The following is an 11,992-nucleotide window of genomic DNA, read 5'->3' on the forward strand; positions in this document are numbered from 1 at the left end:
TATTTAACTCTCCTTCCTTCGGGCCTCGTGTTGAGACACTGCAGCAGGAGTTCTAAATACCGGCCGAGATACAATTCAACTTTTGGCTATATCCCACCGAGTATGTGCAATACGAGGCGTTTCGTCATCTAAGCGAAGCTCGCTTTGAGACTGAACAGTGCCTCGTATCCCTCGGATTGCTCTTTGGGAAAGAACAGCTGCGAACACGTATGCGATGGCTAAGTGGCCAAGACCACCAAATAAAAGAATCTAGATGAGAATGAGCTCAGGCTCAGCGAAGGCAAGCCTCGATCCAGAGCCTGCGTCAAAACCGCCCAAATCACGATTTCCTAGTCCGATCTGACCATGTAGGTAGTTTAGTGTCTTGAGAGCCGTCGGCGTTTGCAACCCCCGACTCCCGTCGGCCGTCACAACGGGTGACGGGTGACGGGTGACGGGAGCGCCAGCGACGACCCACATATTCAGCCGTCGCCGTCCGTCCCCAAAAAGAGGGTCTACACTCTAACAGTACACAGCAACCGGTCCACGGGCTGCTCGCCGTGTCCGAGCCCACTGACAGGTAAAGAGGGGAAGGTATCCGTAGACGGAACAGTACCCGTATATCCACGGAGTTACCTCAGGTCGTTACTGGTGGTGACGCGTACCCACCGTCCAAAGCAGCTGCACTTTGCCGTCTCCGCGCTTTTAACGGGACTTAATAGCTGCTTGCTTGCTTTGCCTGCCCCGCAGGGCCATGGGCATCCTCATTTTTTCCCCAGATCCTCGCTCTCTTCTCCAACGAGAGGCCGGCACGCAGCAAAACTTTGTTGGTTCCATTCTCCAACGCTTATTTCCACGAACATCATGATAGGTATCAAACCTACCACCAACGCTCGATAGATAAATGCCTGTCTCTACGGATTATGTACCACGACAGCAACTATAATCACCAACTCCGTCACCGAGAGTCCGCCGATACCTCTAATAGCTGGCCTAGGTATGCACAGTACCAATACTGTATTCCGAAAATCAACGACACCAAAAAAGGTGAGGAAGTGGGAGACAAACAACGACCCTTGCCTGACGTGGTAGCACAAAGGCTTACGTGTACCTCGTCCAGATAAGGTAGGCGGGTATAAAACCAAGGCGTTTTTGCACACACAATCCAATCTCCCACGAGGCAGTGCAACTGCAGTGGAACGGTGCGTGTAGATTCGATTCGCGTGGCCTGTTCGAAAAGTAGCGAATGGGGGCCGTGGGAATACGGCTACCGATACGCCCTGTACTTGTTCCACCTCAAAGACTCCAGGACTAAAAAAGGAATCTAAGAAGACAAAAAAATGGTATATGGCATCGTTAGAACGAACACATGCTAGTTGTGAATCGCTCTAAGCTTGTGACTCTGCATGCAAATTGAAACTAGGGTCAAACGTCTTTGAACTCTGTACGAAGGTACTTTTTGTAAAACATCTATAACTCGCCAAGGCATACGAGACCGGGTCAATATGCCCGCCAAGAGTAGGCAGGATGGCCAAGATAACCGCAATCATATCACCATTTGTGGTCCAGGACTTAATCTTCAGTTCCACAATAGCAGTACCAAGCGGTGGAAATATAGGGTCAATACCATGCTACATGTTCCTACAGAAGCCTTAGGCCTTCCAACTTTTTGCTTCCTTCGTCTATTTATGGGCTGTAGATAGAGTTAGCAGGAAGCATCAACACCTGAGGCAGGTTCAGGTCACTCACGGATGCCCTCCACAGGCAGCGGCTGCACATCGACAACCTCGGCCGCAAACTTCTCCCTGCCACCCTGCTTCTCCTCGCGGAGGAATGGGAACGCCAGCACCTCCCTGATCGAGTAGTTGTTGGTGATGAACATGGCAAGACGGTCAATACCAAGACCCCAGCCACCAGTTGGCGGCACTAGACATTTGGTCAGCATTATAACTCAATGGGACAGCATTCCGTGTAATGGTGGAAGATACATACGGCCGTACTCGAGGGCATTCAAGAAGCTCTCGTCAACCATTTGCCTGCAAGACATAGTCAGCACACGGCATGTTTAACCAGGGCGTGGATGGCACTGAAGGCCCCAAAATATAGGATACGCACGCCTCGTCGTCTCCCGCATCCTTCTGGCGGGCTTGCTCCTCGAATCTAAGTCGTTGGTCGAACGGATTGTTCAACTCAGTGTACGCGTTCGCAATTTCCTACGCAAAGGTTAGAGTTTCTACATCACACAAGCTCAACAGGTGATTAACAAACCTTCTTGCACACAAATGCCCTATGAAAATTGTCAGCGTACGTCGATATCAAAATAGCCCACACTGTTTGGTTGGAATACTCACTCGAATCTCTCGCAAAGGCCCTTCTTGGTCCTGTGATACTTGGCCAGAGGACTCATCATTTGCGGGTGCTCAAGAATGAACGTAGGGTTGACGCAGGTGTTCTCGATGAACTCTCCAGTAAGCTTGTCAATCATCCGCGCGTTAGTGAGTGGCGGAGCGCAGTCGACCTTCATCTTCTTGCAAATGTTCTGCAGGAACTTGTTGGTCTCGTCGGTGTGGAGTTCGTCATAGGGCGGGAATTTCTCCCCTGTAGCTCTCTCCAGTTCGGGGCTGGTTGTGGCGGCTGTCAGAAAAGGTCAATGTTTTGCTGTGGGGTGTCACGTACATCATCTCAACTCTCCGCCACGGGGCCTCCCAGTTAACATCGTAGACCTCTCCGTGCTGAGTTGTAAACTTGGTCTTGTAAGAGCCCGTGAGTTCTTTGACAAGAGATGACACCAACTCTTCTGTCAAGGCCTGAGGTTTGTTGTTAGCATGCTTTCGGGCTAGAGAAACTCGATTGGCAGTTGCTGTGCCAGAGATCCCAAGGGAAACAAACTCACCATCACGTCGTACTAAAGTCCAAGTTAGCAACCGTACTATAGTCGGAAAGAGTGACAACAGAATACATACCACATCGGCATAAGCCCAGTAGAACTCTAGAGAATTCAGTGTTAGCAGTCACATGAGACACTTTCGGGGTGAATCCGCAAGAGTTGTTGCTCAAATTGTGGACCGCCAGGTACCCAAAAGGGGTTGGAGGCGCATTCAGAAACGTACCACACGACGTGAATTCGGGGTTCTGTCAGGGTGCGTTAGCAATCTTGCAAGCTCGAGTACACCTACTGCGGTGTAGCGTTGTGATTCCATATACTCACGTGAGTAAGATCGATTCCTTCGTTTCGGAAGTTCTTTCCAAGCTCAAAACTGTCTTCTGTCAGTCCCTACTCGTCGGGCTGGAGAAGGCAGACTCACACTTTTCCAAACTGTCCCACAATCATCTTCTTGAGGACTATTTGATCGATTGGTTAGTAAAAATGTATCGGAAATCGTTCGCCGGGCACTTACACAGCTCCGGCGCCACTCGCATGAACATGTCAACATCCAAGTCGTTGTGGTGCGTGATGAAAGGAAGCTATACAGTCCACTATTAGCACAGTTTACATCCCGCGTTGGCCCTATAAGCTTGACCGGAGTCTGGCCCAGGCCCCTTTTTGGGCAAGACTTACTGCGGTTGCTCCGCCTGCAATGGCATGCATCATCGGAGTTTCAACCTCGATGAAGCGGCGCTCGTGGAAGACTTAAAACCAGTCAGACCTAGAGCCACATAAACCACGTTCAAAATCCACGTACAGTCTCTGATGTAGCGGACCATTCTGCTGCGCTGCCAAAGCACGTTGCGGGTCTGGTCGTTCCAAAGCATGTCGAGGTATCTCATGCGGGCTCTGGTTGGCGTAAAGTCAGCGGGCTTTCAAACCTCGAGGCACACACAGGGGGGCAAAAACGGGCCAGGTAAACCACAAACCTCTGCTCGCCATCCGAGAACGGGAAACGGACGCTGGGCAGCATGTGCAGGCACGGGCTCAAGAGCGTAATCTCGGTCGCGAAGATGGACAGCTCGCCCTCCTTGCCCTCGGCCAGCTTGTTCTTGGGGTTTGTGCGGCCGGCATAGCCAGTGATTCCGATGACATCGCCACGGCGGATATTCTCGTGTTGCTTCTCGAACGAAACGGCGCCCCCCTTGACCAATTGGGCCTGGCAGACAATCTGGATCGCGGTGCCAATGCTCACGGTGTCGGCCGAGGTGCGGAGGTCTTTGTGTCGGGGAGCCCGGTAGTTAGCACGCTGCTGTCCGAGGAGAATAGAGACTTGAGCTCATGGGGAGGCTGAAGAGGCGTTGCTTGCTCACCATAGAAGATCAGCTTGGATCCGCTCGCGCGCTTGTTGTAGATGCGGCCAGCGATCTGGATCACCTTGTCCTCAGCCGACTCGCCCGACTTGAGGTGGCCGAACTCGCTGACGAACTTGGAGTCGTCGTACGTGACGTGGAACTTGTGGGGATAGGGGTTCGTCTCGGGGCTCTTGAGCACTATAGGGGCACAAATGGTCAGAAAATGCGTCCATTCTATTCACACACGACAAGGCTAGACTGAGACAAACCCTGAAGGGGCGGGGCATGGGAATAGGAATGGGAAGCATACGCTCATTGACGTGGCGGGTCCGGATCTCGTAGTACTGGTTCGGGTTCAGGTCCTTCTCCTCGTCGCCTGCGGCAGTCTTGGGCTTGCTGGAGGGCTTCTCGGGAGCCGCGGCGGCCTTGGCAGCCTTTCCGGCCTCCTTCTGGCGCTGCTTCTGGCGCTTCTTGAGCTCCGTCTTGGAGATGCGCTCGCCCGTGACCTCGTCGAGGTGGAGGTTGGCCACCTCGTCGGTTGGGGGCGCTGGAGCGCTCGAGTCGGCCATGATGATCGGATGACGCTGTGCTGTCAGGAGCGAGGATCCGGGCGGGAGACTGACTGACCGTTCGATCGCGAGTTTTGATTAGATTGACTTGCAGTTGTGTTTTTGTGTGTGGCACAAAGTCGCTCGCTGTTGGCACCCAATTGACCCAAATATCCACAGGCGGGGTAAAATTTTGACTCACAGCAATTAGAAAGGAGGGGTGAGTCAACGTCAGCGGGAGCAATTCGTTTCCCACTTGTGGCTGCCCGCCCTGGCTGCGGAACGCGGGGCACAGCGCCTTTCGGTAAGCCACTAATAACTGATCGCCAACACACCTATAACAGGGGCCGGCAATCATTCCCGTCCATTGAGCAGGGGTCTTCGAAACGATAACAACAAAATCACCAGAAGCATCGTCTTACTCATTTGTTAGACAGAAATTGATTTCCATACACTATCCTACAATACTCTTGACATGATTCGCTGTGTCCGCTGCTACTCGCGATTTGGATGTTCTTTTACTGTAATAGTCCATAACTTTCCAGCCAAACAATACCCAAATTCCCAAGCTCGCCTTTCATCGCTTCAACATCCCTGGTGACTCGGATTGTAATCCTTATTGGGATCGCCATGGCCATGGTCCTTGTCGCCTCGCTGAGAGAAACAACCAAATACCCCATTATATTTTTTTGTCTTTTTTTTCCTCGTTTTTTGTGAAAGCCGTGTTAACTCTTGTTCAGTTGCGACGGCAGAACTCGTTAGTCCCCTGACTGACACCTCGGGAGCTGGCAGGCACCCTACCCGTTTCTCTGCCTCGAGATCTAACCCGTGAGCCACCTCCAGATCTACCTCTGGAGCCGCTTAGATAGCCGGCCCGAACTCTAGAGTGGCGTATGAATTACCCGCTTGGTAAACTGGGGTATTTATTGGGGCATTCGCTACGCCATTCACTGGAACATCTTGTGGGACATCCGCTGGGGCATCCGCTGGGGCATCGTCCCAAAAAGGACCTTCCCCTGGGATATCCTCTGGGATATCCTCTGGGGCATCCTCTGGAACAGCCTCAGCAGCACGTAGCGGAAAGAAATAGCGAAATCCCTTTTTATACCACCTTAGCGCTGGACGGTCGTGTTGGTTCTCGTTCTCTGGAGCCGGTTGGCCGCCTAGCTGGCCTGCTGGAGCTGACTGGTCCCCTGACTGCACCTCAGAGGTTGTCTGGTCACCGGGCTGAGCCCCTGGAGCAGCTTGGTTCTCTGATTGAGCCTCGGGGGCTGGCTGATTATCTGTCTGTGCATCAAGAGCGGCCTGTGGAACAGCCTGCGGAATAACCTCATCATCTGCCGGAAAACAGCAACTGCATACCCGTTTATACCATTTTCTTCGCGCCGGAGGGCCCTGTTGATTCCCGTTCCCCTGCGGCGACGTAGCCGGTGGATCCCCTGGCGGGTCTCCTGGGGCCGACTGGTCTCCTGGCGGATCTCCGGGAGTCGACTGGTCTCCTGGCTGCACGACGGGGGCCGGTTGGCTCTCTAACTGCACGATGGGGGCTAGCTGGATATCTGGCTGGGTCTTGGGAGCAAGCTGATCTTTTGCCTGCGCCTTTGGAGCCGCCCCAGACGCTTCCGCAATATTTTCGGCAACCGGCTTAGGTGGTAGCGCAGGGGCCGGGTCGGGGGTGGTGTCGGGAGTCGGCGCAGGTACCTGATTTGACGGCCCAGCTTGATTCGACGATTCAGCGTGAGCCTTCTGATTCTCAGCATTATTGTCGACCCCCCATTGCGGTACCCACGGATAATTCTTGTCCTCTGGGACACCCTTTGGCATCCAATCTGGACGCTCTATTTTCGCGTTATCCTCGGTTTCAGTGTCCGGTTTCTGAGGCTCAGGCTGACCTTCCGGCTGAATAATGCCCTCCGCTGACTCGGTCACGGCATTTTTATCCCCTCCTGGTCCAGTTACGGTGCTGCTGTTCCCCTCTGATCCGGCCACAGCTTTGTCATCTTTCCCCGTGTCGGTCACGGTGTCGTCAGCCTCTGGTCCGACTGCAGCGTTGCCATCTTGCTCTGGCTCAATCACGCCTTGGTTAGCTTCATCCAAGTCGACCCGGGAATCACCGTTTGGCTCTTCAGTCCCAAGGATGACCGGATAGTTGTTATCCCTCCAAACGGATGATAAGCTAGCCCCTGGATTCTCACCATTGGGCCAACAACCGTCTTTGGACCAATGCCGCAGTCCAAGGCGCGCAGCTAGCTGGGGTGTGATCTGATTTACCAACATCCGATACGGCTCCTTCATGATGTAACCGCTCCCAATTACTGCCCTCGAGAGGTGTAATGCAAACACCTTCAGCTCGTCGGTCAGGGGATGCGAAGTGTGTTCTCGCTCGTCCAAAGTCATCACCTTCCAGGCGGTATCCATCACGCTCTCGGCAATTCTGAAAAGCCGCTCTGGGGAGACGCCAAAGTCGGTGCTTTGCATGACCCAACTGACATGCAATAGCATCTGGTGCACGCAGTATGTCTTTCGGAGCGCTCGCGCAGGGCATCTGGTCGTGACCATAACGAAGCTGTAGTAGGTAAAAGAGTTGCCTCGGAATTCGAGTAGAATGATGGGCTCGTAAGAACCGTCATAGAAAAGGCTACCCTTGCTAGCCGTTGACGATGTGTCTGACTCGTCTTCGTCCTCGGAACCGCTGTCTCCCAGGCCAAAGTTTTTCTTGTAAGTGTCTTGCCGGCGCATGTCGTCCGGCGAGTACAAGCAAACCTCATAACGACAGCCACGGTCTAGGTCGATATAATCACCATCCTCGGCCAACAAGCCCGATCCGAGTGGCCTCGGGGGCGAGCGCGCAATGTAATCGTTATCGTCCTCCCAATCTTCATCGCCCTCCCAATCGTCACCTCCGTCGTTCCCCCAAAACCCGTCCCCACCCCCCGATGCCGGATGTGAAGAACTTCGAATCATTTGGTCTTGCTACAACGCTGGAATGATATCGTTGTCTGCCATCGTCAGCGGTTGTTGGGTCTCCGTATGACCTATCTCATACTCGGCATGCTCGACGTGTACGGCTCCTGTCATGTACTCATGGTGCTCGGCATGCTCGACGTGTGCGACTCCTGTCATGTGCTCATGGTGCTCGGCATGTTCAACGTGCGCGGCTTCTGTGATGTACTCATGGTGCTCGGCATGTTCACCGTGTGCGGCTTCTGTGATGTACTCATGATACTCGACATGTTCAACGTGTGCGGTTTCTGCGGCGTACTCATTTTGCTCGGCATGGTCTCGTCGGTCGACGCCTTCAGCTGGTGGGCCGGGGTGCTGCGACTCAAAGTGCTCTGTGAAACGCGACTGGGTGGCCGAACTAGGCTCAGAAAGGTTTTCATCCTCCTCCGAAAAATCAGGCGGAACACCTGACCCAGGCCGACGCTTGAGGCTTCGTTCTGGGATTGGTGGGACTGACTGAGCCGACGACGACGCGTATCCATGGAGTGGCGGAAGTGAGTCTATAAGCTGCTCCGGGGTAGCCCAAGACTCGTCCTCATCCTCGTCTAAATCAGACCACCTAGGCAGCGAGTGCATTTTGGTTAGCGGCCAATTTTTTGGATGGAAGTGTGAACGAATCTCGCGAGGCAAACAAAAGATGAAAGGAAAATTTACGAGAGCTCCTTCCTCTTCCTACTAGTCTTGTCGCTCGGCGGGGAGTCCGGCGGGGGGTTAGGCGGCTGGCCTGTCGGGGGGTCCGCCATTTGGTGTCGGTGTGGTTGGTGAAGTGTAGAAGTTTGATCTCTAGGTGAATGAAATGATCAAAAGAATGTGATTATTCGGAATAGCGAGAGTAAGAAAACGAAAGATAGAGGGAGGTTGTGCGGCCTGTGAGTCGGGGGTTTGTTGATTGAGAGAGGGAGGGCCTTGAAATCGAACCGTGAAGCGAGCTCATGAACTAGGCAGGCAGCGGGTTCTTTCTACTCCGGCAACCAAGTAAAGTCAGGTAGGTAAGGTAAATACGGACTGGCAGTACGGGTGTTTGCTACGCTCAGTTCCTCCTGCCGAAACCTTACCTGGATGTCCTAGTGGTAGGCACTAGGCAAATAAGGTAATAGCCACAGGCACAGGCTAGCTTTGCAGGACGAGAGGCCATTACCAAACTGCTACTCTAATGCTTTAAGGTTTCCTCGCTAATTCACGATACTGTTGAACACCCGCCACGTCCCAAACTTGTTTGAGCGTCCTAGAAGCTAGCTGCAAAGATGTTTGTATTTATTCAGTAACCTAGCTATTTATTACTCGATATTAACACATGTGTCTCAAATATGTGTATATAAGCATGGCCTTGTCCTCGGCCCGTCCTAGATCATCGCCATTTCCTCTGCTGACACGATACACTATGATACATGAAAGGCAAGTGGCAAGTTGAAATGCGGTGATATCCTGGCCTTGATTGACCCCAGAGACAACCGGCTTTTCAACAAATCTAGAGAATTATGATGCATGAACCCAAATCATGTATATACGGGACCCCAAAATAATCTCGACGCCGTGGTAGCTCATGATATGCACCAACCTTTATAAATTACTCTTTTTACACTTCTCGGTGTGTGTTGAAGCTCTTGCTGGACAGTGCGTATCCGGATGTGCAAGGGAGATGGTGGCAAGTGCCAATGGGGCGCGTAGAAGATGCTGTGACGGGATGGACTGCCTCAGTCCATATACATTGGCTCGCCACCGGCAACGCCTTGCATCATGCCAATGTCGGCCTGCCCCATTCTTCCGTGGCTGTGGCCATGGCCGTGGCTGTGGCCATGGCCGTGGCTGTGGCCCATTGTGTTGGGGTGGCCCATTTGATGCTGAACGTCGGCCTGCATCGACGTCATACCACTCATTGTTCGGTGCATGTTTGCGTTTGGACGGATTGTGTGGCCGGCGCCTCCGTGTGTGACGCTCCTGTTGTTTATTAGGCCGGCGTGGTTGCTATTTCTGGGAAATTGGGGGTGTGTCCCGCCCCGTGTACGGGCGACTTCGAGCTGGTTTGTCTGCTGAGCCGGTAACCTGTTAATCTGACGCGGCTGTTGATGTTGCTGGCGAGCATGTGAGGTTAATGCCTGATTACTTGCCACGGCATGGTTCATGGCAGCGTAGTCGTCCATCTCGGCATCAACATCTGCGTCAGCGTCCGCATCTTCGTCTCCTTCGGCGTCTTGGTCGCTCATATCCTCATCCTCATCCTCCTCCTCGTCCTCATTCTCGTCCTCTTCCTCGTCGTTGTCGTTGTCCTCCTTTATATCGGGGCTGGCCGAAGGTGCGGTGCTGGGAGCGTCCCCTACAGGTGCGACTTGTTGAGAGTTTCCAGAGGGTGGACTTGCCGTGATAAATGGTGTAGCCGAGCTGGCGAAGGCCGAGGCATTGTTGTTGGTTGTGGGTAGGTTCTGCGACTGGGGCGAGTTCTGAAGGGCTGGGACCTGCTGCTGTGCTCGAAATGCCGGTGCTTGTGCCTGGGGTGGGCTGGGATTCGCCGTGCCGCTGCTTGCCATCCCCGAGCCCAGGTTGCCCGTGCCCGGAGGGTTCAGCGGCCGTTGGCCCTGTAGACCATTGGTTGTAGACCGGGTCGACACGACAACGTTCTTCCACCGGTCGATGGCGTTGGAGATGATTGTGTTTAAGTCGGAATGGCGGTCGGTGAGGTTGAGGCCGACCCCGCCACGCTTGCGAATTACAAGCTGGTCCTGGAAGTAGTCTATCGCCTCTGGCTCTACGAAAACTGTCGTCGGCGGCGATATCTTAAATTCGCGTGGCTGCTGGAGTCGGTTTAGGTGCTCGATTTGTGACTTGATATGCGCGTTTTCCTGCTTGAGACTGTGCTGTACCTTGTTAAGCCTGTCGATTTCCTTCTGCTTCCGCCCAACACTCCGCGCTAGCTCCAAAGCCCATAGGTTCTCGCGCTGCGCTTGTGGAAGTCCATTCCAAACCCTGTACGTGATCTCCATGTGTTCAGACACTTTTGCTTCCAAGACTTCTGCCTTCTTTTCAGCATTGCGAATCTCATCCTTTGCGTTGGGCCTGAAGGCATCCACGGGTGGAGGGTATGGCAGGTCCTCGTTGGCAGCAGTGACGGCGCTTGCACAGGTGATTCTCCATTTCTGGAACTCGTCCTGGAAGTATTTCCGCAGTGCCTTGTATTGTTGCGACCCTGGCGGGAGAATTGACCACGACGTCGAGGTCGGTTGCTGGGTCGAAGAGAAAAGGGTCGGCGGCGGCTCCAAGCACTGTATTGTCAAGACCGGGAAATCAAGCGCCAGGGGATCAAAGTCGAAGGGTACCGAGTCCATGTCAATCTGCAGCCTACCAGAGAAGTCAGGAAACAGTAGAACTAGTGCGTAAGAATTGGTTGGGACCATGTCAGACACTTACTTGGCAGCCCTGAATGACCCGATCACCTCTCGCAGCGCCAGTTCGGCTGCCCTTGCGGTATCCAATGCATCTTGGAGCTGCTGCCTTGCGTCAAGCTGCTGCTTCATCGCCTGCCGGTTTATGGTTCGTTGTTGGGGGACAGTGGCCGGTTTTGGAGTGTCAGAAGCGCCTTCTCCGTCGCCGGTATTGGCGCCTTCTCCGTCCCGTGCTGCCGAAATGTCGTTGATTACCCCAGTGGCCTCCCAAGGCGTATTGAACGGGAACTGCCTTCCAACCGCCTCGCTAGCTGGCGCGCTCTCTTTTAGAGAGACTGGCGACTTCACCATGGGCGACTCTGTGTACTCTGAGCCGGGGCTTCGCTTTGACGTAGCCGTGGGCGTCCCGACCGAGGCCGAGGTGCCTCGCCGCGAGAGAGACGAGGCCTTTGCCTGCCTCCTTGTGATGTTACCCCTGAGCTTGCGTATGATGTCGACATCGTGTATACCGTCGGCCGCCTTTGGGTTCTTCTCCTTGATGTAGAGGTCGAGGTGGCGGCCGAGGGACGATGAGGTAAACGGCTGCTGGCAGAAGGGGCACTGCTTGTCCTTGGGGGCTTTGGGCGTGCTGCCGTCAACCGAGCGCTTCGACGTCTCCGCCATGATGCCAGGGCGGGCTCGAGTCGGATGGGCAGCGAGGCAGTGGGGGGGCAAGGAAGTCGAAGTGGGCGAATTCAAGGTACCCTAGAGCTAGAGCTCGAACCCGGCTAATTAGCTGAGCAGCAGCTCCTTCCAAGGAGCAAGGCTCTCCAAAAACCATTGAGACTGGCCCGAAGGAATGAGCTGGTAAAAATGCCCGACAGG

General features: G+C 54.0%; 3 protein-coding genes across 3 annotated transcripts; all 3 read right to left on the bottom strand.

Moving 5' to 3' along the window:
* Window positions 1-1,661: 1,661 nt before the first annotated feature.
* On the bottom strand, window positions 1,662-4,769 carry B0T26DRAFT_754646 (uncharacterized protein; the record flags this gene model as incomplete). The annotated part of the gene is made up of 18 exons (XM_060445849.1): window positions 1,662-1,672; window positions 1,729-1,905; window positions 1,972-2,015; window positions 2,095-2,192; window positions 2,248-2,266; window positions 2,331-2,600; window positions 2,656-2,786; window positions 2,873-2,884; window positions 2,943-2,968; window positions 3,090-3,111; window positions 3,188-3,236; window positions 3,285-3,321; window positions 3,378-3,444; window positions 3,539-3,609; window positions 3,663-3,754; window positions 3,835-4,123; window positions 4,219-4,398; window positions 4,511-4,769. The coding sequence occupies 18 exons, from the start codon at window positions 4,767-4,769 to the stop codon at window positions 1,662-1,664; spliced, it is 1,854 nt and encodes a 617-aa protein (XP_060292742.1).
* Window positions 4,770-5,695: 926 nt separating this feature from the next.
* On the bottom strand, window positions 5,696-8,494 carry B0T26DRAFT_678862 (uncharacterized protein; the record flags this gene model as incomplete). Its single annotated transcript, XM_060440282.1, has 4 exons — window positions 5,696-5,810; window positions 5,860-7,624; window positions 7,784-8,310; window positions 8,406-8,494. 4 exons carry the CDS (start codon window positions 8,492-8,494, stop codon window positions 5,696-5,698), a joined length of 2,496 nt encoding a protein of 831 aa, XP_060292743.1.
* Window positions 8,495-9,886: 1,392 nt separating this feature from the next.
* Window positions 9,887-11,785, bottom strand: B0T26DRAFT_609984 (uncharacterized protein; the record flags this gene model as incomplete). The annotated part of the gene is made up of 2 exons (XM_060435885.1): window positions 9,887-11,084; window positions 11,154-11,785. Coding segments are annotated over 2 exons (1,830 nt in total), but the record flags the coding sequence as incomplete, so codon positions are not given.
* Between the last annotated feature and the right edge of the window lie 207 nt (window positions 11,786-11,992).

The sequence above is a fragment of the Lasiosphaeria miniovina genome (assembly GCF_030549165.1).
Source record: "Lasiosphaeria miniovina strain SMH2392-1A chromosome Unknown B0T26scaffold_6, whole genome shotgun sequence".
Taxonomy (NCBI): Eukaryota; Fungi; Ascomycota; class Sordariomycetes; order Sordariales; family Lasiosphaeriaceae; genus Lasiosphaeria; species Lasiosphaeria miniovina.